The sequence below is a fragment of the Bos javanicus genome, chromosome 6 (assembly GCF_032452875.1).
Source record: "Bos javanicus breed banteng chromosome 6, ARS-OSU_banteng_1.0, whole genome shotgun sequence".
In the NCBI taxonomy this organism is placed as follows: Eukaryota; Metazoa; Chordata; class Mammalia; order Artiodactyla; family Bovidae; genus Bos; species Bos javanicus.
In genome coordinates, this window is record NC_083873.1 from 111,532,545 (window position 1) to 111,559,796 (window position 27,252).

General features: G+C 43.7%; 1 protein-coding gene across 17 annotated transcripts in view; it reads right to left on the reverse strand.

Moving 5' to 3' along the window:
- PROM1 (prominin 1) overlaps positions 1-27,252 on the reverse strand; it is a 151,037-nt gene that overhangs the window by 36,250 nt on the left and 87,535 nt on the right. For 16 of the 17 annotated variants that reach the window (XM_061420887.1, XM_061420885.1, XM_061420892.1 and 13 more), the window contains 7 exons: positions 26,666-26,871; positions 15,716-15,836; positions 14,797-14,860; positions 13,852-13,941; positions 6,707-6,924; positions 4,256-4,330; positions 1,884-1,947 (listed from right to left, as the gene is read on the reverse strand). In XM_061420887.1, the coding sequence (XP_061276871.1) occupies positions 1,884-1,947; positions 4,256-4,330; positions 6,707-6,924; positions 13,852-13,941; positions 14,797-14,860; positions 15,716-15,836; positions 26,666-26,871 (838 nt within the window). The remainder of the gene's footprint in view (positions 1-1,883; positions 1,948-4,255; positions 4,331-6,706; positions 6,925-13,851; positions 13,942-14,796; positions 14,861-15,715; positions 15,837-26,665; positions 26,872-27,252) is intronic. The other variant, XM_061420886.1, reaches the window with a different exon arrangement.

The window sequence follows — 27,252 nt, forward strand, 5'->3', positions numbered from 1 at the left end:
CCTCTGGATCCCTTGCACACACCTCACCAGGTTCCCAGAGGGTGTTAAAAGCCAGCTGTAGGGTTCATGCCCAGCTGTAGGGTACGCAGGGGTCATGCCTCCCTCACCTCCCATCCCCAGAACCCAGCAGCAGCAGGCACACAGCAAGCAATCATGGGCACTAAAGGTTATTTGTTTGGGAAGGACATGAAAACCCTCACTTGTCTTCAACCTGGGGGGCGGCAGGGGGCGCTCACTCAGACTCAAGAAAACTCTGGCTCGTGTTCAGGCGATGGCAGTGTGTATACCCGGCCTCGCGCATGCAAACTGCATGCCCTGCTTGGCCAGACTTACAAGGGAGGGTGGCACGTATTGGCAGAGGAGGTCCAGGAAGAAGAAACAAAGAGAATAAACACAGACATTAGTAAGCAAGTGGCTCTCGATGTACAGTGTGGGTTATCCCTCAGATGCCGGCATAGGAAAGCCAGAACTCTGTCTTGAATGCTGCTGCTGCTGCTAAGTCGCTTCAGTCATGTCCGACTTTGTGCGACCCCATAGACGGCAGCCCACCAGGCTCCGCTGTCCCTGGGATCCTCCAGGCAAAAACACTGGAGTGGGTTGCCATTTCCTTCTCCAATGCATGAAAGTGAAAAGTGAAAGTGAAGACTCTCAGTCGTGTCCGACTCTTAGCGACCCCATGGACTGCAGCCTACCAGGCTCCTCTGTCCATGGGATTTTCCAGGCAAGAGTACTGGAGTGGGGTGCCATTGCCTTCTCTGTCTTGAATAGGTCAGTATTTTAAAGCAGAATCTTAAATGGAAGGGAAACCACAGAACACCCAAAGCACTATGTATTAGGAGAAAATCCTTTTTACTCAAAGTCTTAATGGGTTGAAAGAACAGTATTAGGGGAAAAAAAAATCAAATACCTCCAACACAACATTTTAAAACCATTCCATCAACAGGTCTTCCCTGGTGGCTCAGCTGGGAAAGAACCCACCTGAAATGTGGGAGACCTGGGTTCGATCCCTGGGTTGGGAAGATCCCCCCCCGAGTAAAGGAAAGGCTACCCACTCCAATATTCTGACCTGGAGAATTCCCTGGATAGTATAGTCCATGGGGTTGCAAAGAGCGACTTTCACTTCACCATCAACAGATAAAAAGAAGCACTAAGAAGATGATTTAAAGAAAGAGAGGGGATAGCCTTACACAGCTTCAGAGATGTGTCCCCTTAGCAAACAGCCCAGGGGACTCCACACTCTTGCACAAAGAATTGTTTATACTGTGTTCTTTCTCTGTACCTTCACCCTAGGTACGACCACCTGAATTCACTGTGACTTGGTCGCTTGAGATCAGTGGGATTCTCTTGACATCACTTCTGCCTCTCCAAAAGTGTAAGCACCTTAAGACCCTAGAGCAGCATGACGTCAGCCTCACTAGGGCAGCATGACGTCAGCCTCAGAAGCAGACCAGTGTTTTCCTAAAGAGACAAAATAAGTCCCTAGACAGAGTGTTCCTTTAAAAAAATCAGTTTAAGCTCTTATAGGAAATACATTTACAGTGAAAACAACCCAGATCTGACCTTCCAGACTAAGCTATGCCTGTTGTTGGCTCTTATAATGTCTGCCAGGTTATCACCACAGTCTGACACTCAGCCCTGCAGCTTCCAGCCACAGGAGGATGTTAATCTGTGTTTAATAGGAGTATTTTTTTTTAATTGATATCATTTGGTGAAGGTAGCATTACTGAAATACTCATTACTTAGTTTTGTAGTTTGGGGTTTTAGTGAGAGAATTTTTTTTTTTTTTAAGAGGGAAAAAGAACAATTCTTAATAATGCATTTCTTTGTGCTAACCAGCCAACTCTTAACAAGGAGACACAATTACTTCTAACCGGCAGTCTCACCTGATATGAAGTCCCTGGTTTGATTTTGCACTTCCTCAGGTATGTTAGAAAGAGATTCATTGGCCTAAAGAAGGTTCAAATAAAATCATTATACAGAGTAAGTAGAAGAGCATTTCATAGTATTCATGTTCAGCTTAGAATGGAACAGAGAAGCAAAATTCAACCTTTATCTTAAGGCTGAAATGATCATGACATGGTCATTCAAAGTCTAAAAAAAATATTCCCCTTTAGAGAGGACTTGCTTTAATTTGTATCCATTAAAAGTTTTTAATTTTCAGTTCATGTTAAATGTTTCCATGTATTTATCCCAGTGTTTCTTAGCTGGGGGCAACTTTGTCCCCCAGGAGGTATCTGGCAATGTCTGGAGATGTTCTGGTTATCACAACTGATAATGTCCTTGCCGTTGGTGCGCATCAGGCAGGGATGCTAATAAATACTTGACAGTGTACAGGACCAGTCAAAGTGCCCTGAGGTTAAGAAACCCTGATCTGTACAATGTATCACATGTAGCTATGAAGTGAAACTCTAAAAACAATCTTGTTTTCCAAGGCAACTGCATGATAAAATTGGAGATCTAGTCTCAGGGAGAATATTAATGTCCTAAAACACAACTTAGAAAGAATACAAACTGTAGTGAGGCTCAGATGAAAATCAAAGCAGCCATGCCAAGCTCTCTCACTCTTGGGCTAACCCCATGAAAGGCCAGTGTCATTATTTCCAAGCAGCTTACCTAAAGAGCCAGACTTCTGTCTAGAAGGGGTTTAACTGTGTTTCTTAACTCTCTGCTGGTGTATTTAGACATCTGTTAGGGAACGCTGTAGTGATTACAACCTCTTACGAACTGAATGTCTGTCTCCCTGGAATGTATATGTTGAAATCTTGACCCCCAAAGTGATGGAATTAGGAGGTGGGGTCTTTGGGACGTGATTATCTCATGAGGGTGGAGCCTCCATGAACAGGATTAGTGCCCTGTTAAAGGGGACCCCAGAGAGCTCTCTCTACTTGGTGAGGATACAGTGTGAAAACCTAGAAGAGGTCCCCCTCATCTGAACCCAACCAGGCTGGCAACCTGATCTTTGACCTTTAGCCACAAGAACTGGTCAGAAATACATTTCCATTGTTTATAAACCACCTGGTCTATGATAGTCTCTTATAAAAGTCCAGGCTTCTCGGGTGGCTCACTGGTAAAGAACCTGCCTGCCAATGCAGGAAACATAAGAGACGTGGGTTCCATTCCTGGGTCAGGAAGATCCCCAGGAGAAGGAAATGGCAACACCAGTATTCCTGCCTGGGATATCCCTAGGACAGAGGAGCCTGGCATGCTGCAGTCCATGGGGTGGGAAAAGTCGGACATGACTTAGTGACTCAACAACAACAATCTAAGTTACAAACTTTGTAAGATTTGTGGTGACAACAAGTTCCCACTTTAGCTTAGCAACATAAAAAGGATGGCATAAAAAGGAAGTTCATGACTTGTGTTTCCTCAAAAGTAGCTAAGCCACCCCGCACACTGGTACTTGCAGTGGCTTTGGTACAGCTGACCTCTACATTTATCTGTGTCTGGACTTGGGGAGGTCAACCATCATAAGAGGTTTAACGTCTAGAAAAGTATTTACAGATCTTCTGATTCCATTTCTTAATTTAACAGGCAAGACGACATCAGAGCGCAGAGACTGAGAGTCTCTAACGACGTGTCTAAGGGGACACTTACTTTGTTAGCACACGTAGATGGGTGTTTGATAGACAGCTGATGACTTCTTTTATGTTCACGCTTAAAAGATGGAGCTGAGAAAAAAGCTATTCTCTCCCTCTTCAGCTCTTGGGGAAATTCCAGTATTCTGGACCAAGGTGGTCCCTGTCTTTTTTTAGGGTTTAAAGTCTTGTGGGACAACCAAGACAGAAAAGCAATAGTCACTGCGATGAGGAACTTAACAAAGAATATTTGCAATGCTCTAAGAGTGTATTAAAAAAGGGTTCTGATCTGGTCAAGATGCCCAGGAAAGGCCTCATTAAGAAGGTGAAGTATAAAACTTCAGGTAGCTACTAGTAGCCCAAGAAGCTGGGCAAAGGACAGGGAGAAAAAAAGAAAATGCCAGGCAGAGCACACAGTCTGCACATGAGCAGACGTGAGGAGGGCACCGCGTGGCCGCCTCCCCGGCAGAGCGTGAGAGCGCCTTCAGTGAGCACCAGCACGACGTCCGCCATGACACCCTTCCGGTCCTGGAGGATAAGATCCATCACCTTTCTTGGCAACTCGGCTCCAGAATGTCTCTGCTTTTTCGGTGTTACCTAAGATCCTTATGCACTACTCTACTCTTGAAAATAATCTAAAATAAGCTACTGTGTGGGTTTTTTTCCTGTAAAGACCATACCTTTTGGACCAGGCCCGACAAATCTGTTTGAAGAAGTCCATCAAGCTGAGTAATGTGTCCATCCAAAGACGGGAGCTGAAATTTTATAAAACAAAGTATAAGGCCAGGTGGTTACCCCACACCCCCAATTCTTTGTCATAAGCAAGGGATCTTCTTAAATATGTTTCTTCTGAACAATAGCATATTGTTGGAGGAAAACCATTGGCTCAGAATGGACCCTACAAGTACTGATTTTACATGTTTGGAGGTCTCCCATAGCAGTCAGCTAAAAGTGAGGGCAAGAAATTTAACAGATTGAATACATGTGACCTCACATGTGATTGAATACCGGGACTAAATGTTGTTGAATACAGTTGTAAACAGCTTCTTAAAAAATAGCCTTATAAAGGGAATCCCTGGTGGGTCTGTGGTGAAGAATCCACCTGCCAATGCAAGAGACGTGAGCTTGATCCTGGGTCAGGAAGACACCCTGGAGAAGGAAATGGCAACCCACTCCAGTGTTCTTGCCTGGGAAATCCCATGGAGAGGAGCCTGGCAGGCTACAGTCAATGGGGTTGCAAGAGGTGGATATGACTTAGCAGTGAAACCACAGCAGTCTTCAAAAATGTCAGTGTCACCAAAGAAAGACTGAGAAACTCTTCCGGGTTAAAGGAACTAAAGACACACGACAACTAAAGACAATGTGTACCCCAGACCGGACCTGGAACTGGGAAAGAGAAATCAATTTTAAAGCGCACGTTTTTAGAAAAATCAGCAAATTTTGAATATAAACTGTGGATTAGATGGTGGTATTGGATCAGTATTATGTTACCTTAATTTTGGTAGTCATAATCATTATGTAAAGTTAGGAAATGCATCAAAATATTTAAAGGGTAACAAAGCATTATGTCTACATCTCTCCTCTAAATGACTGAGAAAAGAACAGAATGCCTAGTATTGTACCCATATAGATGATAGTATGAACAGATGACAGGTACATCAATACATGGATAAAATAGTATAATTAAACGGAGCAAAGTGTTGACAACTGGTGAATCTAGGTAAAAAAATGTAGACAGGGAAACTGGTACCATTGTTACAAATTCTCTGCGTGTTTTTTAAAGCACATCACAATTAAAAGTTACTCCCAAAAGGACTCAATTTCAAAGAATTTAGATGCAAGGATACATCCTACGTATTGCTGTTCGATGACAACAAAAGTTATTGTAGTAGCTTCAACACAAATGTTGAATGTGAAGTGTTTGAATAAAACTGATTCACAAAATGTGAGAGTGAGAAAAATCTAACTATATTAAAACATTGTTTTACATAAGTGTGACATGTACGTCTCACTGGGCTTCCCCAATGGCTCAATGCTACAGAGGCCACCTGCTAACACAGGAGATGTGTGTTCGATTCCCAGGACAAGAAGATCCCCTGGAGGAAGAAATGGCAAGCCATTCCAGTATCCTTGTCTGGAGAATCCCATGGACAGAGGAGCCTGGTGGGCTACAGTCCATGGGATCACAAAGAGTCAGACAAGCCTTAATGACTGAGCCCACACACAGGTACATATCACTATAATGAAACTTTAAAAATATAAGTACTCATGATTATTTTATCTACATCCCAGAACTCTATATTTTCAAGTTGCTCCAAAGCCTTTCTTTTTCTAATCTTGGAATTGTTGAGATATTACCTTATATTTTGGTATCTGTGGTTAATATTACTAGGCCTATCATTTAAAAGCACATTTTAATTTTTAAATGTCTGCAAAAAGGCATTCTGCTTCCTTTTTCATTTTTAAAGCTGAATTCATCACAGATACATTGGTCCCAATGCAGAGAGGGAAGCGGGGAGAAGCAATGCCAGGATTGGGAGTGAAGAGGTACAAAGCACTGTGGATAACATGAGTTAAAGGATTCACTGTACAACACAGGGAATATAGCCAATGTTTTTAAAAAACACACACTGAAATTGTCAAAGGAAAATAAACAGAGAAAGAAGAACGGTGGGGAGCTGAATTCATGCTGAGGGTGGCGGGGCGCACTCAGTCGTTTCTGGCTCTTGGTGACCCCACAGACTGTAGCCCACCAGGCTCCTCTGTCCGAGGGATTCTCCAGGCAGGAATACTGGAGTGGGTTGCCGTGCCCTCCTCCAGGGGATCTTCCCCATCCCAGGATCGAACCTGCGTCTCCTGGGTCCCGCACATCAGCAGGTGGATTCTTGACCACTGGCGCCACCTTGGCAGCTCATTCATCCTGATACGTTCCAATCAACGAATGGCAGAGAACTCTCGGGGAGCACTTCCCATCCTCCCTTCTCTCCAGCTGCAGCCATTCTGACGTGGTGGCCACATAACCAGGAAGGCTGACAGAGATCCCCCCTCCCCCCGGCCACTGGTCCCCCTGGTGGGTGAACCATGCTGAAGCCTCCCCAGCCGTCCCTGGAGCAGGACTGCCCTCTCCTTACGTGATCAAAATTGGCACTGCCATCCAGGACGCTCAGAGACTTCCTGATGCTGTCGCACGTGGGCGCCGCTGCAGGTGAGGAGCACTGGGGATCCATGAGTGTTTGCTCCATGCTTGTTTTCACATCTCTCAGGCTGGTGCGAAGTTGTGCAGATGACTGCTTCATGTCCGTTAAGACAGTGTTCATTCGGACCAGGGTATCTCTATTAGTTTTCATGTCTGTTAGGAACACAGCCTGCTTCAGAACAGAGGCACCCACTGGGCTGACCAGTGGGGGGAAAAAATCCCTTCCCATCTACAAAAGGACCTTAAAGGAACTTGAGATCAACTTGCACCCAGGAGAACCCGCTGTGATGGGCAGCCTGACAGGGGAAAACAGGGCTACCGTGGCCCCATCTGCCTCTGCCAGCGACTCCAGCCAGCTCAGTTCCCCCACCTGGGGGCTCCTTCAGACACACAGGGGCGAATATCAACCTAGGAATGGGACTGGGACTCATGTGCGCAGCATTAAGTGGCTGGCATTGGAGCAGCAGCCACAAGAAAAGGTGTCCCCACCCTAGCCTTGCCCAGCCTTGAGGAGGTCAGCCCAGACACCGCCAATCCCAGGTAGTTTTAATTCACAGAAAACCTGATGACACCCAGATAGAGCTTAGTGATGGATATTAAAAAAGCTGGAAGTAGACACAGCAAGAGATCACAGAGTTGGTCCCTTAGATGCCGAATCTAAAAAGACATGATACAAATGAACTGACTGACAACAGACTCACAGACGTAGAGAAAGGCTTTATGGTTAACAGACTTACAGACGTAGAGAGTGAGTTTATGGCTGCCAAGGCGGAAGGAGCAGCAGGAAATGGCAACCCACTCCAGTATTCTTGCCTAGAGAATCCTGTGGACAGACGAGCCTGGGGGCTGCTGAGTCAGACACGGCTGAAGCGACTTAGCAGCAGCAGCGGCAGGGGGGAAGGGTGGGGGGAAGGGATACTCATGGACATGGACATGGGATGGACATGTGCACACTGCGATATTTAAAATGGATAACCAACAAGGACCTGCTGTGTGGCACAGGGAACTCTGCTCAGTGTGACGTGGCAGCCCGGATGGGAGTGGGGTTTGGAGGAGAATGGATACACGTGTATGCACGGCTGAGTCCCTCTGATGTGCGCCTAAAACTATCACAACATTGTTAATGGGCTACACCCCAAGAAAAATAAAACGTTTAATTTAAAAATAAATAAATAAATTAAAGGAGAATGTTAAAAAAAAAAAAAAGAAAGAGAGAGAGAAAAGATCCCAGATTTAGTTTCAGGCAGTCTAGGTACGGATTTCAACATAGATACTCTCTGTGTAACCCAAAGCAGATACCTGAATAATCTTCAGCAACTTCCTCATCTGAAAAATGGTAAGGCCACCACAAGGTTTATCACAAAATGTAGGGATCAGAATGATCAGATTGAAATCCCTCAAGGGCAGAGTCCGCCTCTTTTATTTTAGAAGCCTCCAGAGCCTAGGACACATTCTTATCCTCGGCGATCCATAGATTGTTTGCTCTCTGATTTCTCTGGTGCTCAGGAATCAATATGCATGACCAGGCAGGTAGTAAAATATAACTCTTTTCTCCAGTGACTTAAAATCACAGCATAAGAGACGTGAAATTTAGAGGATACTGCTTTTTGTCTTCCGGGCTCACAAAACAGATGGTGGGGTATCAGGTCACAACAGGGTGTTACTAGGAAAAGTGTGATATGAAGGTCACTCAGTCGTGTCTGACTGTTTGCGAGCCCATGGACTATACAGTCCATGGAATTCTCCAGGCCAGAATACTGGAGTGGGTAGCTTTTCCTTTCTCCAGGGGATCTTCCCAATCCAGGGGATCAGACCCAGGTCTCCCGAATTGTGGGCGGATTCTTTACCAGCTGAGCCACAAGGGAAGCCCAGGAAAAGTGTGAATGCCCTTAAAAGCTGGTTTCCCCAATTGTCTCTGGCAACCACATAAAACTTGGTTCTAAAACCACACACACATGCACACACACTTTAATGCTTTTATGTTGCGGTCTCACCCCAGTTCTTCTAGCTACCTTCCAGGACTGGATCAAAATTCAAGACAAAGGACTGTCTGAAGCAGACCCCAAGATTTTCTGTTCCAATAAGCTACGATCCCTATTTGTGATGAAGAGGCAGACAATGCAACCCTGGAAGCCTCCCCAGGTCTTAGAGAGCCAGACCTAGGCTGGGGTGCCATCTTGGATGACATGGGCAATGTCATCTCCGAAGTGTGAACCTGCTGAAGCATCACCTAGAAGCAGAGACTCTCCTCGTCAGCCAAGAGATGACCCAACCAACCTCCTAATCTGCAGGTGAGCAGACAAGGTCCCAAGCGGTGGAAGTTTGCCGAAGATGCTATAACAAGGTAGCAGAAGAACTACTATTTTAACAGTAATTTGAGACAATAATAGAGACTTCATCAAAGAGTCACTCTGAGCCTCAGACTCTCGTCTTTCCCACCTACCTCCCAGGTTTAGCAGCAAAGCATGGAGCTGGCACCCGGCTCACATTAGAGGCTCAATAAGTATCTGCCATAGGGGAGCAAGAGCGTGGCTACAACTGGAAACACACAGGAAAGCGAAAAAGAGCGTCCCCAAATATGACTCACACCACACAAGGCACACCTCACGCTTTAATGTTCCATGGTTTACTCCCATAGCCCTTTCCACTTTGACTTCAGGATGAGTCATTTCAAGGCAAGGAATGACGGAAAATAACAACAAAGAATGATGGATGATAAAATGAGTTGAAGGCCCAGGAAGATCAGATCAGATCAGATCAGTCGCTCAGTCGTGTCTGACTCTGCAACCCCATGAATTGCAGCACGCCAGGCCTTCCTGTCCATCACCAACTAAACATGAGTCCATTTAGGGACCACATGTAGACGCCCTGGCTTATGGGTGGCTATACTGTCATGCCCCAAGAATGACTTAGAAATAGCTCAAAGGCTTCAAAGCATTTCATAAAATGTCTACTGGGTTATAACTCTGAGAGTCATTCCAAGCCTACCGAGATGACATATATTATGTATATGAAGTCAGGGGAAAGATATTTTAGATTCTCAATTTTAACTAATTAACATTTTACCAGCTCATAGCATACCTCCTTTATAGGTCCTGGCCTGCAGCTCAAACATGATTTGCAGAAATCCATTTGCAGATTTCTGCTTTCTCCAAAGGCCACCAGATACTTAAGGCTACAAAGAATTTTTAGCCAAAAAAAAAAATAAAATAAAATAAAACCTGGTGAAGCAGTTTCCTAAGTACTGGCAACACCAGAGGTTAACATTTAACCACAAAGGCTGGTTTTAAGAAATATATAAAACTCCAATAATACGGGAAGCACTGAAAAGAAAAATAAGATCTGTTTTAATCGATTTTGATCCAGCTAGAATTGTAAGGCAAATGTTAAACACTGGGCAAACCAGGAGGCTGACTCATTGGCGAAGTCCCTGAGGCTGGGAAAGGTTGAGGGTGGGAGGAGAAAGGGGTAACAGAGGATGAGATGGTTAGATAGCACCACCGACTCAAAGGACATGAAATTGAGCAAGTTTTGGGAGTTGGTGATGGACAGCGAAGCCTGGCATGCTGCAGTCCATGGAGTCTCAGAGTCAGACATGACTGAGCGAATGAAAAACAATGACGAGGCAAAAAAGTAAAGTACGTGTCAACCACGCCGCATCATTCGTACACTTTTGCACAGTGCTTATGTTCACATAACTTTGGAGCTGGAGGAGAGCTTGGCAGACCAATACTCCAGTGAACGGGCTCAAGAGGGATCTGGGGTGCGGAGGCGGCTGGCATCACCCTGTGGTCACACCAGCTCTTTCTTTTCATATGTATTCATTTACGTGGCTGTGCCTGGTCTCAGTTGCAGCGCACAGCATTCTTAGCTGCAGTCTGTAGGATCTAGATCCTGACCAAGGACTGGTGAACCCACTGGCAAAGTGCCAACATCTGACGTTATAACGAGCAGACACAGAGGATCTGCTGGATGCTGGAGACAGCGGACAGGGAAGGCTTTTACGTGTCTACTGGACACAAGGGAAGAAGTCGCAAGGTGAAGCGGCAAGGAGCCACTGGGCCCCATCTTTCCTCCTAGTTCTGTTCCTGCCAGTTAAGTAATATTTTCTGCTAAGACGCAGGACTGGGTGGGGTAGGGGGTGTTGGTGGCAGCTACAGAGGCAAAGTTCTCTGGGATAAAGTCTGGGCTTCACTTTCCTTCCTGTGGCTGAAATGCTCAAACAGCAAGTGACCAAGACATTGCAGAAAATTTGTTATTCAACTCTATGACAACCCTTGTCTCAAATATAACCTGGTTACCTGGAGAAACTGAGCTGAAATAGGTGGTTTGTAAACTGTGGTCTGTGCATAGAATTCAAAGGGTTTTGTGAGCTTGGAAGAAAAAAAACATACCAGACCAAACTCCTATCCTATTTCACTAGCCCCCAGTTACACTTTCAGCCTCTGATTTCTCTTATGAATGTAAACGGTAAATCTCCGTCAGGGCCTTGACTGTCCCTGAAGAAGGCAGAAATATTTTCATTTCATATTCAGTGTTGTCTGGTAATATCAAGTCTACTCATCACTACTTTAAAGGATGGTATTTATGAGACCCCCTGCTACATACTATTAGGTAATGAGCTTAATGAACAAACACAGGTTACTCCATTGCAAACCCACTTGTTTAATCTCTGATACTCCAGCCTGACACTCTGCTTATGGAGGGTGTCGCTTGATTGCTGTTGTTCAGTTGCTCAGTTGTGTCTCTTCATGACCCCATGGACTGCAGCACGCCAGTCTTCCCTGTCCCTCACTGTCTCTCAGAGTTTGGTTAAACTCATGTCCATCAAGTCAGTGATGCGATCTAACCATCTCATCCTCTGCCACCCCCTTCTCCTGCCCTCAATCTTTCCCAGCATCAAGGTCTTTTCCATTTTATAACTAATGCCATTTAACTTTCAATAAAAGATCATAACACGCGGTTTTGGGGCCACGTCTTGGCCATGATCACAAACAGCTGATTCGTAAGTGTGGTTGCTGGAGGAAAGAGAGGTAACGCTCAGTTGTAAGAACATGTACTAATTAACAGGAAAAAGAGGTTACACTACTTGGACAGTGAGCTCTTTATCTAAACACTCTGTTCTTTTTGTGCATTTTTTTCTCTCATTCATTATGTTTTTGCTCCATGGCAGGCCCTCTTTTCAGTTTTTAAAGATTGCCACATTTCCTTGATTCACAGGCTCCTTTCACTTTCTTTTTTACATTTTAACTTTCATGAAATGAGGATGTATATTTAATCAATATTGCATTTAATGTGATTCTTTTCCCCAAAAAAGATTATTTATTAATTCAACAGTCTATACAATATCTGCTGCCTTAAAATCAAGGAGTATTATAGTCTGATAAGGAATCACCAATAGCACAGTATATACTGACTAGGAAATCAGAAACTTTTCATTCTCCTTCCTCATGTGTTGAAGCCTGGAGAGGAAACTGATGATTGTCTACTGTATTAGTTATTTGTTGCTGCAGGAGATATTATTTCGAAAGTCAGCAGTTTAAAGCTACAGAGATTTATTATCTCACAGTATGTGAGGGTCAAAACCTGGGACTGGCTTAGCTGACTGGTTGGGCTCAGGATCTTCCAGGTCTTACAGTCAAGCTGGCAGCTGGGGCTGCATTCATCTGAGGACTGACCGGGGCTGGTCCATCAGCTTTCTCAGTCAATGACCTGGTTGGCAGGAGGCCTCAGTTCCTTACCACCTGGGGAAGGAAGGGCTCATCCTCAAGCCATCTCCTTCCCTCACAATTATGGTTCATGGATAGAACCAAGATTAACCATTAAATGAAGATTTATTTCCACTAGTTTAAGCAGATTCATTGTGAAATGCTGGACAACTGGTATACCCTAACAATACCCCAGGAAGGACAAAAGCAAGAAACCTTTTTTTGTTGTTGTTTTCTTTTTTCCTCCTCCATCCACCTTCCTTTATTCAGATACCACTGACCCTCTGCTGTGATTGGTGATGATTTAATCATGGGATAAGACTCATTCTAACTGATCTAAAGATCAGTTCAGTTCAGTCACTCAGTCATGTCTGACTCATTGCGACCCCATGGACTGCAGCATGCCAGGCTTCCCCGTCCATCACCAACTCCCGGAGTTTACTCAAACACATGTCCATAGAGTCAGTGATGCCATCCAACCATCTCATCCTCTGCAACCCCCTTCTCCTCCTGCCGTCAATCTTTCCCAGCATCAGGGTCTTCCAATGAGTCAGTTCTTCACATAAGGTGGCCAAAGTATTGGAGTTTCAGCTTCAGCATCAGACCTTCCAGTGAATATTTAGGACTGATTTCCTTTAGGATGGACTGGTTGTTTCTCCTTGCGGTCCAAGGGACTCTCAAGAGTCTTCTCCAAAACCACAGTTCAAAAGCATCAATTCTTCAGCACTTAGCTTTCTTTAGATATTCTAAAGGTAGGCCTTACTGTTTTAAACTTCAGTCCTTAACAGGGTTAAATACACAGTCTAGGAACCCAGTTGTTTCTGGACAGAGGTAATACAGGGCTTCCCTGGTGGCTCAGATGGTAAAGAATCTGTCTGCAATGCAGGAGGCCTGGGTTCAATCCCTGGGTTGGGAAGATCCCCTCGAGAAGGGAATGGCAATCCACTCCAGTTTGTAACCTGGAGAATTCCATGGACAGAGCAGCCTGATGGGCTACAGTCCATAGGGTCACAAAGAGCTGGACACAACCGAGTGACTAACACACACACAGAGTTAACATATACATATATATGTATGGATACATGTGTATTAGTTGAAGAAGGTTCTGTGGCATTTCAGCAGATGAAGCTCACGCCGCACAGGGTCTGGAGGAGAACAACACCTTCAGGGACTCACATCAGAATGAATACTGGGATTCACGGCTGCAGTGGAAAGCAGGGTGCTGGCAGAGGAGACTGGAAAGGGTGTGGGGCCAGGTGTGGAAGGAAGGGAAGGAAGGAAGACAGGGAGGGAGGGAGGGTGGGAAGCTGCGCTGTCCCAGTGGAGGCGGGACAGGTAGACACCGTCTGGGTCCTGGGGCCACGCCGCTTACCTTCTGCCAAGTCCTTGATGTCCTTCAGCACAGGGAGCACTTTGGGTTTGAGACGCTCGTAAATGCTGCCTCCCACCAACAAGTTAATATCTAAATCCCAAGAAGTATAAGGGATGTTGAGGATGGGCTCTCTTCGTCTCTGACCTCTAGGTCCCAGGGCAGGGTCCCATGGCCTGGTTTAGTCTCTCCCACTTTGCACCCCACAGCCCACTTGAGCAGAAACTGTCATGTGGCGATTTCTTGGCACACGTCAAAGTGCCCACACCAGCTGCGCCCCTCAGAAGACTTAGTGCAGACTTGGTGTTTCTTCGCCCCGGGAACCTGTGTGCCTTCTCACCTTGATCCCTGGCTGCCCGCGTCCCGTCCCCATCTCCAGCTGGACCAGGGTCACTGAACCCTGGCTCTAGCGACACCTGGAGCCGGATCCTTCTTTGTTGCTGGGCTGCCTTGTAGGACTTTTAGCCACATCCCTGGCCTCTACCAACGAAGAGGTAGAGGCTGATCAGGACATTAAAATTGCCTCCAGGTGTTACCAGATGTCTTGAGGGCAAAAGAGGCCCAGGTTGCTAACAGCTGAGCACTCGGGAAACAGCACCGCCCACCCCTCTGTTCCGGAAGCCACAGCTCCTCTGGGTCCCGCTCTGTCTTTAACAGCAGACCTGACAGAGACCCACTTCTCCTCTCATGAGGGGAGTGAAGCAGAAGTGCCGTGGCTGCAGGAAAGCAAGAGCGTTTTCACAATAAACTCAAGGTTTCAGTGTCTGAGTCACCAACAACACACTGTCAATAACACCAGGGAATTACGGTTCGGTTTCTCCCGTGTTCAGGCAGGAATTGGAGAAACGGCATACTTCGTTTCTTAGTCTATGTTTTACGGGAGATGACCACAGTATCTCCTAGCCAAGACAAACAACCAAATCGGAGGCAACGTTCAACGTTACTCACTGTCCAGATCGTCAAATGCTTTCTCCTTAGGCAGGGTAAACTGGTCCAGTATGTAGTCAATTTGCTTAAAAAAAAAAAAAAAGTAACATGAAACCTCCGCTTGAGGTCCCAAGCCACAATAAAAAGAGATTTAACATCTGAAAATTAGGCAGGACTCCCAGGTGGCTCAGTGGTAAAGAATCCACCTGCCAAGCCAAGAGACAAGGGTTCAATCCCTGGGATGGGAAGATCCCCTGGAGAAGGAAATAACAACCCACTCCAGTATCCTTGCCTGGGAAATCCCATGGACAGAGAAGTCGGCCAGGCTACAGACCATGAGGTCACAAAGAGTCGAACACGACTGAGCAAGGAGAACACACACACATACAAATATTAGCAAATCGGTGTTTATAAAACAGGTTTCATTACCAGAGCAATTTCAAGCAAACGATGTGGGGTCAATTATATTGCCAAGGAGAAAGGACAGTGATACCAGAGATATTGCTTTTTAAAGAAATCATGAGATCTTCAAAATGGTTAAGCACTTCTATAACAAGTATTATGTTATACCTTAATAAAGACAAAAAATAAAGTGAAATGAAGTAAGAGCATGCATGCATGCTAAGTCGCTTCAGTCATGTCTGACTCTGTGCGACCCCACGGACAGCAGCCTACCAGGCACCTCTGTCCACAGGATTCTCCAGGCAAGAATGCTGGAGTGGGTTGCCATTTCCTTCTCCAGGAATAAGAGCACTAATTCTGAAATGAGACTTTGTACTCTTGAAAAAAAAATCACTGACTAGGCCTTTATTCCTTTCTCTGCAAAATTAAAAGACAACACCTGGACTTCAGCAGGTTCAAATGTGATTCCAACTATACAAGCAACTCCAAAAGGCCTCAGACACAAAGCGTCGGGGGAAATACAGGTTGTGGTCCTTACCCCTGGCACCACATTCAGGAGAGTTCTCAGGTCGTTGAAGTTACTTTCTGACAATTTCCGAGTCTCTTCCACGTTAGTCCGCATGTAATGATTTGCGGCAAAACCATAGATGATCCCGATGCTGCAGGAAAGGGGATGGAGAAGAGGACACATTTACTGTGCCAGCCGTGGCCGGGAGACCAGACACAGAACAGCCCCGCAGCCAGGAGGGAGATGGTATTCCTGAAGAGCCCCGCCCCTTCACAAGCCCCGCCCCTCCACTGCCGCAGCCTTCCTGCCTCCAGCCCATAACCCACCCACCACCACATGTGCACTCCAGAACAGGACTCGGCCCTCTCAGAGAAGGCATATCCAATTCAAGACACATTGTTCTGAATTGGAGTCAGTTCCAGTGAGGTGGATGAACCTACAGCGTGTTATACAGGGTGGAGTAAATCAAAAAGAGAAAAACAAATATCATATATTAACATATATATGGAATCTAGAAGAACGGTACTGATGAACCTATTTGCAGGGCAGGAATAGAGACTCAGACACAGAGAACAGACTTACGGACACAGCGGGGGAAGGAGAGGGTGGGACGAATGGAGAGAGCAGCTTGGAAACATATGCATTACATTATGAACACATAGCTAATTCGAAGTCGCTGTAGATGCAGGGAGCTCAGCCTGGTTCTCTGAGACAATCTAGAGGCAGAATGGGGTGGGAGGGAGGAGGAAAGTTCAAGAGGGAGGGGACACGTGTATCTTATGGCTGATTCATGTTGATTACGGCAGAAACCAACACAATATTGTAAAGCAATTGTCCTCTGATTAAAAGTAAATAAATTTTAAAAGATATATCGTTCTGTTAAGTATGAATCTCATAAATAGAACAATGTTGAGAGAACAGAAGTTACGCAGGTTATAAGGCAGAGTGTGGAAAACAGTCACACTTCTGTACAGATGCGAATGTATGTATATAGGTTCCATGCAGCACATGTGCACACACACACACACACACACAGGTACCACATACATACCACTGCTTCCCTCAAGAAGACTATCAGGAAAAATACTAAAATCATAAGATTGGCTTAGGCTTTCGCGTGTTTTTGGCTAATCTAGTTTGTCTTTGTTAACTACTGCATTGTCCAGGTTGGAAAGAAACACGAATTACTTTAGCATTAAATTGTTATACGAGAAGCTGCACATAACAGGGTACATCTTATGTCATTCCATTTTATGCAAAGTACAAAATCAAGCAAAATGATGAAGCTAAAAGTCAGTGGTTATATTTGGGGGAGGGGTTGGTAATGACGTAATCAAGTGTATTGACTGCATGGAAACTCATACAGGTGTGCTTATGATAATGAACACTTCTCTCCATGTAAGATGTACTTCTATAAAGAGTTTCAAAAACACTGCATGAGGGACTTTCCTGGTGGTCTAGTGGTTAAGAGTCCATCTTGCAGTGTAGGGGACGCAAGTTCGATTCCTGGTCAGGGAACTAAGATCCCACAGGCCATACAGCAGCTAAATCCACCCGCCTCAACTACTGAGCCCACCACCATAACTGGTGGCAAATAATGAATAAGTAAATAAATATTTTTATACACATACAACATACAAGACATCTGGCATGAAAGCTGCTTTACATGAAAATAAAAACCATATTTTTCAAGCCACCCAAAATGTCTACATTTTACTTTATACATTTTTACATATGTCTTAAAATTTATATATATGCCTACGTTTTATACATTTATCATTTTAAGGTCTCTTAATGTTGACTAATAACTAACAATCTCTTGACAAATTAATTTGACCAGCTGGTTTGTTTTTGTGTCAAAGCTTTTAAACATTAAAATATTACATTTAAAACTGCTAATCCCCAAGTTTCCGGGAGAAATGTCAATAACCTCAGATATGCACATGACACCACCCTTATGGCAGAAAGTGAAGAGGAACTAAAAAGCCTCTTGATGAAGGTGAAAGAGGAGAGTGAAAAAGTTGGCTTAAAGCTCAACATTCAGAAAATGAAGATCATGGCACCTGGTCCCATCACTTCATGGGAAATAGATGGGGAAACAGTGGAAACAGTGTCAGACTTTATTCTTTTGGGCGCCAAAATCACTGCAGATGGTGATTGCAGCCATGAAATTAATAGACGCTTACTCCTTGGAAGAAAAGTTATGACTAACCTAGATAGCATATTGAAAAGCAGAGACATTACTTTGCCAACAAAGGCCCGTCTAGTCAAGGCTATGGTTTTTCTTGTGGTCATGTATGGATGTGAGAGTTGGACTGTGAAGGCTGAGCGCCGAAGAATTGATGCTTTTGAACTGTGGTATTTGGAGAAGATTCTTGAGAGTCCCTTGGACTGCAAGGACATCCAACCAGTCCATTCTGAAGGAGATCAGCCCTGGGATTTCTTTGGAAGGAATGATGCTGAAGCTGAAACTCCAGTTCTTTGGCCACCTCATGCGAAGAGTTGACTCATTGGAAAAGACTCTGATGCTGGGAGGGATTGGGGGCAGGAGGAGAAGGGGACGACAGAGGATGAGATGACTGGATGGCATCACCGACTCGATGGACATGAGTTTGAGTGAACTCCAGGAGTTGGTGATGGATAGGGAGGTCTGGCGTGATGCGATTCATGGGGTCGAAAAGAGTCAAACACGACTGAGCGACTGAACTGAACTGAACTGAATCTCTAAGGCCCTGTTGGCTTTAGCCATAGGTGGCAGCAAAAAGTTACATAAACATAATAGCACTGCAGAAGTTATCTGCAGAAGTTAACAAAATTGTTAGTTTGTAATGAACTTAGTTTGTAACCATAGAATAGAAGGTGTAACTATGTTTCTAAAGTTTTGCAAATAATATGCAAACTTTGGGGGAAAATCTGATTCAGAATATGAACACTTCTGCTTCTTCACCAAAAGCAGCATCTTAAGAATTATATGTTAATATTTTAACAAGTAGGGTGGCCAGCTGCCTTTTTTGCACCAAGCCTCAACTGTCCCCAGGACACCTCTCAGTCCTGCATAAATGAATAATTGTTTGTCCCATTTCAGTCATGAGTCATTCCTAAAAAAAGAAGGGGGGTGGTAAATTAGTAGGTTGGGATTAACATATACACACTACTATATATTAAATAAATCACCAACAGGGACTTAAGAACCTGCTATATAACAGGGAATTATGCTTCAGTTCAGTTCAGTTCAGTCGCTCAGTCGTGTCCGGCTCTTTGTGACCCCATGAATTGCAGCACGCCAGGCCTCCCTGTCCATCACCAACTCCCGGAGCTTAGTATGTTGTAATAACCTATATGGGAAAAGAATGCAAAATACACACACACACACACACACATATATATATAGGAGAAGGGAATGGCTACCCACTCCAGTAATCCTGCCTGGAGAATTCTATGGACAGGGGAGTCTGGCGGGCTACAGTCTATGGGGTTGCAAAGAGTCAGACATGATGGAGTGACTTTCATATATATATACACACACATACACATATGTGTATATATACTTATATCTATATATAAGTATATGTATGTATATATACATACATATATGTGTGTGTGTGTATAATTGAGTCAGTCTGCTGTATGTACACCTGAAGTGAACACGATACTGTAAATCAACTACACTTCAATTAAAAAATTAAAATTTTCAAAACAACAAATACTTTCACATAGCAATATTACACAGATGCATTGGTCTTTCCAAACTAACCCCCAACAGTCTGTAAGAGAATGCTGAAACTATTTCTCATGGTTGGCAAGGTGCAGCAGACTGCGTAGGAGCAGGAACATGCGACTCGGGGTCTGGTCCCACAACTGCCAACATCACACACTGTGAGCCTGAGAAAGGCCTTTCCTTGTGTGAACATCAGGTGGTATCACAAAACCATAAAAGCCATTAGACCAGTGCTTCTGAGACAAAGGAGAGTGGTACTGCGTGTCCATGAGGGCTCCAGGATTTTACATTTGCATTCATGCTGATGATAATCTTTCAAAATGAAATTAACAATAGTCTCTGGCACTTGGAGGACCACCTTCAAATCCATTTTCATCTGTCTTAAGTTTGCATTAGTATTCATGATGCTGAAATTACAGCAGAGCAATAATGCTCAGTCGCTCAGGCATGTCTGACTCTTTGCAACCCCATGAACTGGGGCCCACCAGGCTCCTCTGTCTATGGGAATTTTCCAGGCAAGAATACTGGAGTGGGCTGCCATTTCCTTCTCCAAGAGCAACAACGGCTATTATTAATAAATGATGTATTCATGCAAAATAAAGCCAAACAGCCCAAAACAGCAACTTTGGAGTAATGTCAACAGAAGGAAAAAAAAAGTTGTGTTACAGTAATATTCCTGAAGCTTTTCTTGCCACACCAAATTTCCACCCCTCTATGTGCTAAGTCAGGATCACCACCTGATACCCCTGCCCACCAGAGGACTTCACAAAGGGAGGCCCTTGCTCTTCCCCATCACGTCCAAGTTCTCTGTCATTCATCATTCTCCAGGCCCATCTTTCATATAAGTCAAAGCGCACTCGGGAAACAAGCAGCAAGCTCAAGTCCAGGCTGGATGATCTGTAACACCCAGCCTCCCACTCAGTCAGTTCAGTCGCTCAGTCGTGTCCGAGTCTTTGCCACCCCATGGACTGCAGCATGCCAGCCCTCCCTGTCCATCACCAACTCCCGGAGCTTGCTCAAACTCATGTCCATCGAGTCAGTGACACCATCCAACCATCTCACCCTCTGTCAACCCCTTCTCCTCCTGCCCTCAATCTTTGCCAGCATCAGGGTCTTTTCCAGTGAGTCAGTTCTTCCCATAAGTATTGGCCAAAGTATTGGTATTTCAGCTTCAGCATCAGTTCTTCCAATGAATATTCAGGACTGATTTCCTTTAGGATGGACTGCTTTGAACCTTTCATTGTATGGTTACAAACCCACAGTTTTGTTGTTAACTTTCCCTGAATCCCCTGGATAGGAGAATGCCTTGTCTTGAACTCCCAGAAGGCTCACCCTGAAGTTCTGACAGGTTTTTCTCACTTCATACTCTCTTTTGCCTTATTTTCACCTGTGCTGAACTGCCCTAAAAAGAGGTGGGAACTGCTTCTTGGTCAACCTTGGGTAACACAGGGTCTTGTGTCCAAGGTGGGTGCAGATGGATTTAAGGACTGGGCTTTGTTTCATCTGGTCCATTTAGAAGCTTAGCCATAGGTGTAGAATGTCCCAGGCAGAAACTATCCCTTTACTGAATAAATGCCTTCACTCCAAACATAAATCAGGAAACACGGCATTGCAATAAAACAGCTGACTTTCAATCCGACATATTTAAAGGCACATTTCTGTTACTCAGTTATGAATCTAATTAAGATGAAAGCCATGGATCATTTTTCAAAAACTGTACTAAACAGAATTCTGGAATAGAATTCAGCCAACTTTCAAAGCTGATTTTCATACTCACTGCAAATTTTATATTTAAGTTAAAGATGGCAAATTCAAATGCCTATGCAGGCAGGCAGAAAGCATGAAGGGCAAAGTGTATGGGCTGGACTAGGGGAACTGGGAGATCAGAGGTGGTGATGGCAGAGATTCTCTGTGCCTCTAGTAAGTGTTCCCCTGATGGTAGAAGACCAGACTTGCCAGATCTTCCAATTATTCACAAAAATCTGCAATCTAAATAAAATTTCCTATTTAAAAAAAATTTCCCATTTTTAAATACTACCAGCAAATCAAAGAAAAAAAATCTGAATACTACACAAACCAATTGTATAACTCTTATTCAAACAGAAATAGAGAATTAAGAGGGCTTCCCTGGTAGCTCAGCTGGTAAAGAATCCGCCTGCAAAGTGGGAGACCCCAGTTCGATTCCTAGGTCAGGAAGATCCCCTGGAGAAGGGATAGGCTACCCACTCCTGTATTCTTGGGCTTCCCTGATGGCTCAGATAGTAAAGAATCCACCTGCAATGCAGGAGATCTGGGTTTGATCCCAGGGTTGGGAAGATCCCCTGGAGAATAGAATGGCAATCCACTCCAGTACTCTTGCCTGGGGAATTAAATTCCATGGACAGATGAGCCTGGCATCTACAATCCATGGGGTCGCAGAGTCAGACATGACTGAATGACTAACAGTGTCACCTTCAGTCAACTCTTAGGATATAATGATAATGAATGAATGAATTCAATAAAATGACAGCCAATAAAATAAAGGGAATAAAATTTCAATCAAATGATAGCCAAATGACTAATAGTTCTCTGGCACTGACCCAAAAAGAGATTTTAAGCTATAGAAAACACATACTTTTAGTTTGTACAACAAATCTCTTGAAGTTTTTAGCAGAAGATGGGCATTTATTTTATGATATATTAGCATGACACTTTCTGTATTTTACATGGATGGACTACTTTTCTCTCATATACACTTAAAAGTAAATGTTTAAAAGTTTTTAGAGTTTCTAAACCTTTAAGACGGGTAGCAATTTTTTTTCTACCAATTCCTACTGACAGTGAAGTTCACCAATAAGAGCCAAATAAATGCTTTAAGTCTGTGACTGACCTCTTACTTTTTTAAAGATAACTTTTCAATTTCAGTTTCAATCTTAAACAAATAGCCTCTCATTAAAAAGTCTCGTGATTTTCCAGGCATGCTAGCTCGATTTCTTTTCTAGAAGCTTGTGGCCTCCAAACCCGGAAATTGACATCATATCCTAAGACCAACAACAAAAATTCACTTTGAAAACAGCCACCTTCCTGAAAATGACTGGGATTCAGTTTTCACCACAGTAACTGGCAAAAGCTGACTGGTATACTCAGCAACAACCGTACGCTGGAGAAGTAAAGGCACAGCTGTCCTTTTTGTTGTTGCTTATAACCTTTTTGAAATTCTGAAAAATTCAGTGATGATAAATGCAAAGGAAAAAAAGGAGAGAAAACCTGTTTTTTTCTGGAGCAAGACACATCTGCTTAAAGAGTCCACCGTGAGACGCGGCGATGTAATCTACTGCTGATGGTCAAACAGACTTACGTAAACATACATCAGTGTCTGCGGAATTCGAACATTTCACAGCCGCCTTGGGAAAAGCTCAGAAGGAGAAACAGCATGACCACATACATTCCACGTATACCAGGGGATCTTTCTCCTTGATACCTATGCCTTTCTCAATTAGAAAGAAAAGATTTTAAAATTTTTTGCAAAATAGGATATATATAAAAAAAAACCCAAGACATTTAAAAACCAACTTCTTTTTGAATGTAACACTTAGTAGAGAACCACAAAATGGGACCGAACCTGATAAAAGGCAAGTGGACTGCTCTGGGCTTCTGAAAGGACTTTTAAAAAAAAATCACATACAAAGATTAAATACCAGTGGTATTCAATCTCCACCGAGGTCTTTGGAAGCATATGCTAACACCTCTTTTTCTTTCTCCTTCTGCCTCATGATGTTGTGGACACTCCTTCTTCTCTTATTTTATCTCCTCTTCTGATTTTGTGGACCTAGTTTCTCCTCGTTTTTATCTAGTCATAGTATGGATATTTCTGTTTTCCTCTGGTTTTTAATCTTCTTGGCTAGTTTTGATTACTTGCAAACATTTAAAACAACTCATGATGTTGAAGAAACTTGCAACCAAGTAGGTGTTCTAAAAGGAGGACTTAAAAATCACTATTTAAATTTTAAAATTCAAAGTAAAGAAGTTTAAGCTTCTAGTCTGAATTTAAAGTAAACAAAACAATCTCAATACTCATCTTATTTTGACCTATTTGTAATTTGTATATAAATTCAATGTATTATGTGAAATAAATTAGTTTAAAATTTGTCACAGCCTCAAAGAGCACGTCCACTCTGGTTTAACTATATTGAATTTAAAATTATGATATTCAATTATAAGTTTTACTTGAGTGGGGAAAATATCTTCACTGAATGTATAGCAGATTATAGAATCACAGAAGTATTTTTTAAAATGATTTTCTAAACTAAAATACACTCAAGAAAAAAAAAAACTCATCTAAATGTGTTTGATGAGTCTGAGTTCTCAAGAATAAAACATTTTATGTATCATTCATTTTATATAAAATGAAAGCCAAGCTTATTGCTGCACTGAAGCTTTAACATTTATATGTCTTTACAATACATGTATCTATATGAAGTGAAACTATTAGGTAACCGTGCTAACAATAAGCCCCAAGGACAAGTATTTTCCAAAGACACTTTGTCATCTGAACCTCATCTTTGATGTCCAGGGGTGTGCAGAGAGGAAGAGAGAGCACAGTTCAAGACTCCGGATGAATGAAGGATGTAAGTTTCAGGCTTCAAGGAAATGCACAGGGCCTGACTTGTCTTGGGCTGTAACTGACATTTCTCTGGTAGCTACTCCCCTAGCTTTTGGGTCTGCACATTCCTGAAAATACTTCAAACACAAAGCAGAGAGACTGGGGACATCTGGAATTACCATCACCCCAACCTTAGGCTGCCTTTCAGAATTCAGTGTGCAGAAGCAGTCAGATTCAAATTACAAACCAAGAGACAGTGGCACAGACACACAGGGAAACAGGAAAGAGAGAAAGAGAGAGGAATCCACAACCCTGCCTTGCAGACAAAACGCACACACAAACTCCCTGCTTGTCAACCAGGGTGCATGAAATTAGCTGGGGAACTTTAGTTCCCCAAATAGCACCTCTCTCCGTGCCTCCACTTATGGCCACACTTTAAGAACTTTTCTTCTTTTGTTTGCAGCCAGAACTTTGGAACTTTAAATTGTTCTATTTAACGTCTGTTTTCTGCTTAAATTGCCCAATATCAGTTCTTTAGCAAAACCTGAAAAATCTTTCTCCCGGCTATCGAGCAACTGTGACGCTTGCAGACACATCCAGGAGGATGGGACTCGCCACTCCTCACTGTCTCTGGGACTCCCTGAAACTCAGCATCACTCATGTCATAGGCACTATTTCTGGATATGACACGCTTGTTGAATGGATGAGGGAATGTGGCTGCTGCTGCTGCTAAGTCCCTTCAGTCGTGTCTGACTCGGTGCGACCCCATAGATGGCAGCCCACCAGGCTCCCCCATCCCTGGGATCCTCCAGGCAAGAGTACTGGAGTGGGTTGCCATTGCCTTCTCCAGAGAGAATGTGGAAAGATGCCTAAATATCACCACCAGGGTGCCAAGATCATGAAGCACACTCCTCTTGGAGGGATCTGATTTGGGCTCAAGAAACCCCATGGACAGAGGGGCCTGGAGGTCTACAATCCATGGGGTCACAAAAGAGTCGGACACAAATTAGCTACTACACAACAATTGTCCTCATCTTAAGAGCAGTGTCCTTAGGATCCGTCAGTCCACTCAAAACTTCTGGCAGCAGCAGGGGCTGCCAGAGAAACAACCTAAATCATGAAGCATGCTCCAGGCTTCAAGAGAGGGTTCCATATTATTTCCAAAAGGAAGAACACAGACAGAACCAGAAATATGCACATTCTATAACTGGGTAATGCATCACTAGGGTACAGGCACCTGCCTCCAGATTACCATGCAAAACACTGAAGGAAATGTTTAGAGAACATGGTACACTATAGGAGCTACATTTTTTTTTAGTTTATTGAATTTTATTTTATTTTTTTGGCCACACTGCATGCACAGCATGTGGGATCTTAAGTTCCCTGACCAGGGATCGAACCCACAACCCCTTCATTGCAAGCACGGAGTCTTAACCACTGGACCACCAGAGAAGTCCCTGAAGGAGCTAGATTTCTAGATTTACGTATGTGTTATTTATTTTTAACTCAGTAATAGTCTCGATGCTATGTTTTATTAAACTGGGGTATAGTTGTTTCACCATGTCGTGTTAGTTTCTGCCATACAATGAAGTGAATCAGCCATGTGTATACACGTCTCCCCTCCCTCCTGGCCCTCCCTCCCACCCCCACACGCATCCTAATGCTCTCGGCCGTCACAGGGCACCGAGCTGGGCTCTCTGTGCTGTCCAGCAGGTCTCCACTCTCTGTTTTACACGTGGCAGTGCACATACGCCAATCTCAACCTCCCTGTGCATCCCAAGCCCAGCCCCATGTCCACACACTCATTCCCTACTCTGAGTCACAGTTTTGGAGATCATTCTCTCAAGAAGCTGTGACTGCAAGTGTAATTATCATTTTCAGTGGGGAAAGAGGTATAGTGAACAGATTTCTTTCTCACAATGAGAATCTACATTGAACAAACTTTAAAAAAAAAAAAAAGGCAGGGTTCCAGCATAATTGTAAAAATCAAGAAAACTGGTTATATGATTAGGAAGCTAATTCCATCCAACAATATTCTAATCTCCCAATTCAAGGACGCTACCCATCTGGAGGGCACAGGGTATTATACTCAATATTTTTAATGATGTTTAAAAGAAAAGAACCTGAAAAGGAATATATATATGTATATATATATATATGTACACACACACACACATATATATACATATAACTGAATCATGTGCTATACATCTGAAAGTAACATACTGTAAATCAACTGATCTTCAATTTTAAAAAAAACAAAACTAACTTTTTAAAAAAAGATCCCTTGGGACATAAAGATAAGCTAGTAAATGCTTGCTCTGCCGTCCCGCATGGCCCCTGTCTTGAGAGAGCTACTTAAGAGGAAGGAAGTGCTGTCCTGGAAGGCGAATGCTTTCTGCAGGCCCAGAATTTATTCAGATGTCTTCAAAATGAAAAAAGTACCACGAGGTTGGCTTATCACCTAAACTACAGCAGCCCAATGACAGTGCCAACTTCTGTTTATAGTGATGCACGGGACAAACATCTTTTTTCTCTCTTTTCTGTTTTTTGCGTTTTTGGTTTTTTTTTTCTGTTTCTGTATTCTCTTATTGTTTCAAGCTCATGTGCTTAACAGTTAAACACAAGTATTGTTCATCAGCCTCAGACCCACTCAGCTCTTGTCCAAGGTTCTACTTGCCTTATGAACACACAGATCACCAGGAGGGAGATTGTAAAGTATTTCTTGAGGAAGGGACCACTTTTCTTCTGTCGCTGGTGCATTTCTCCACCACACTTGTTACAGCAACGACACAGACAAAAGAAAAAGCCCACCAGAGGCATCAGAATAACAAACAGCAATCCCAGGGCAGCACAGATAATAATCCCGATCTCATAGTAGATAATCTGCAAGTCAAACAAAAGAAACAGCACACACTGTGACACCAATTACACAGAGAACATTCCACAGTGAACACATTTCATGCTTTTTAACCTATTTGCCATCATGGGTTAAACCTTCAGGGGTGTGTGTGTGTGTGTCCATTTTGAAGATCCTTCCTGAAACAAAGGATGCACCGATTTGAGTTGTCAGAATATGGGATCAAGCAGTTGCTACCTTCTTTCAGTCAGTCAGTTCAGTCACTCGGTCGTGTCCGACTCTTTGCCACCCCATGGACTGCAGCACGCCAGGCTTCCTTGTCCATCACCAATTCCCAGAGTTTACTCAAACTCATGTCCGTTGAGTTGGTGATGCCATCCAACCATCTCATCCTCTGTTGGTTCCCT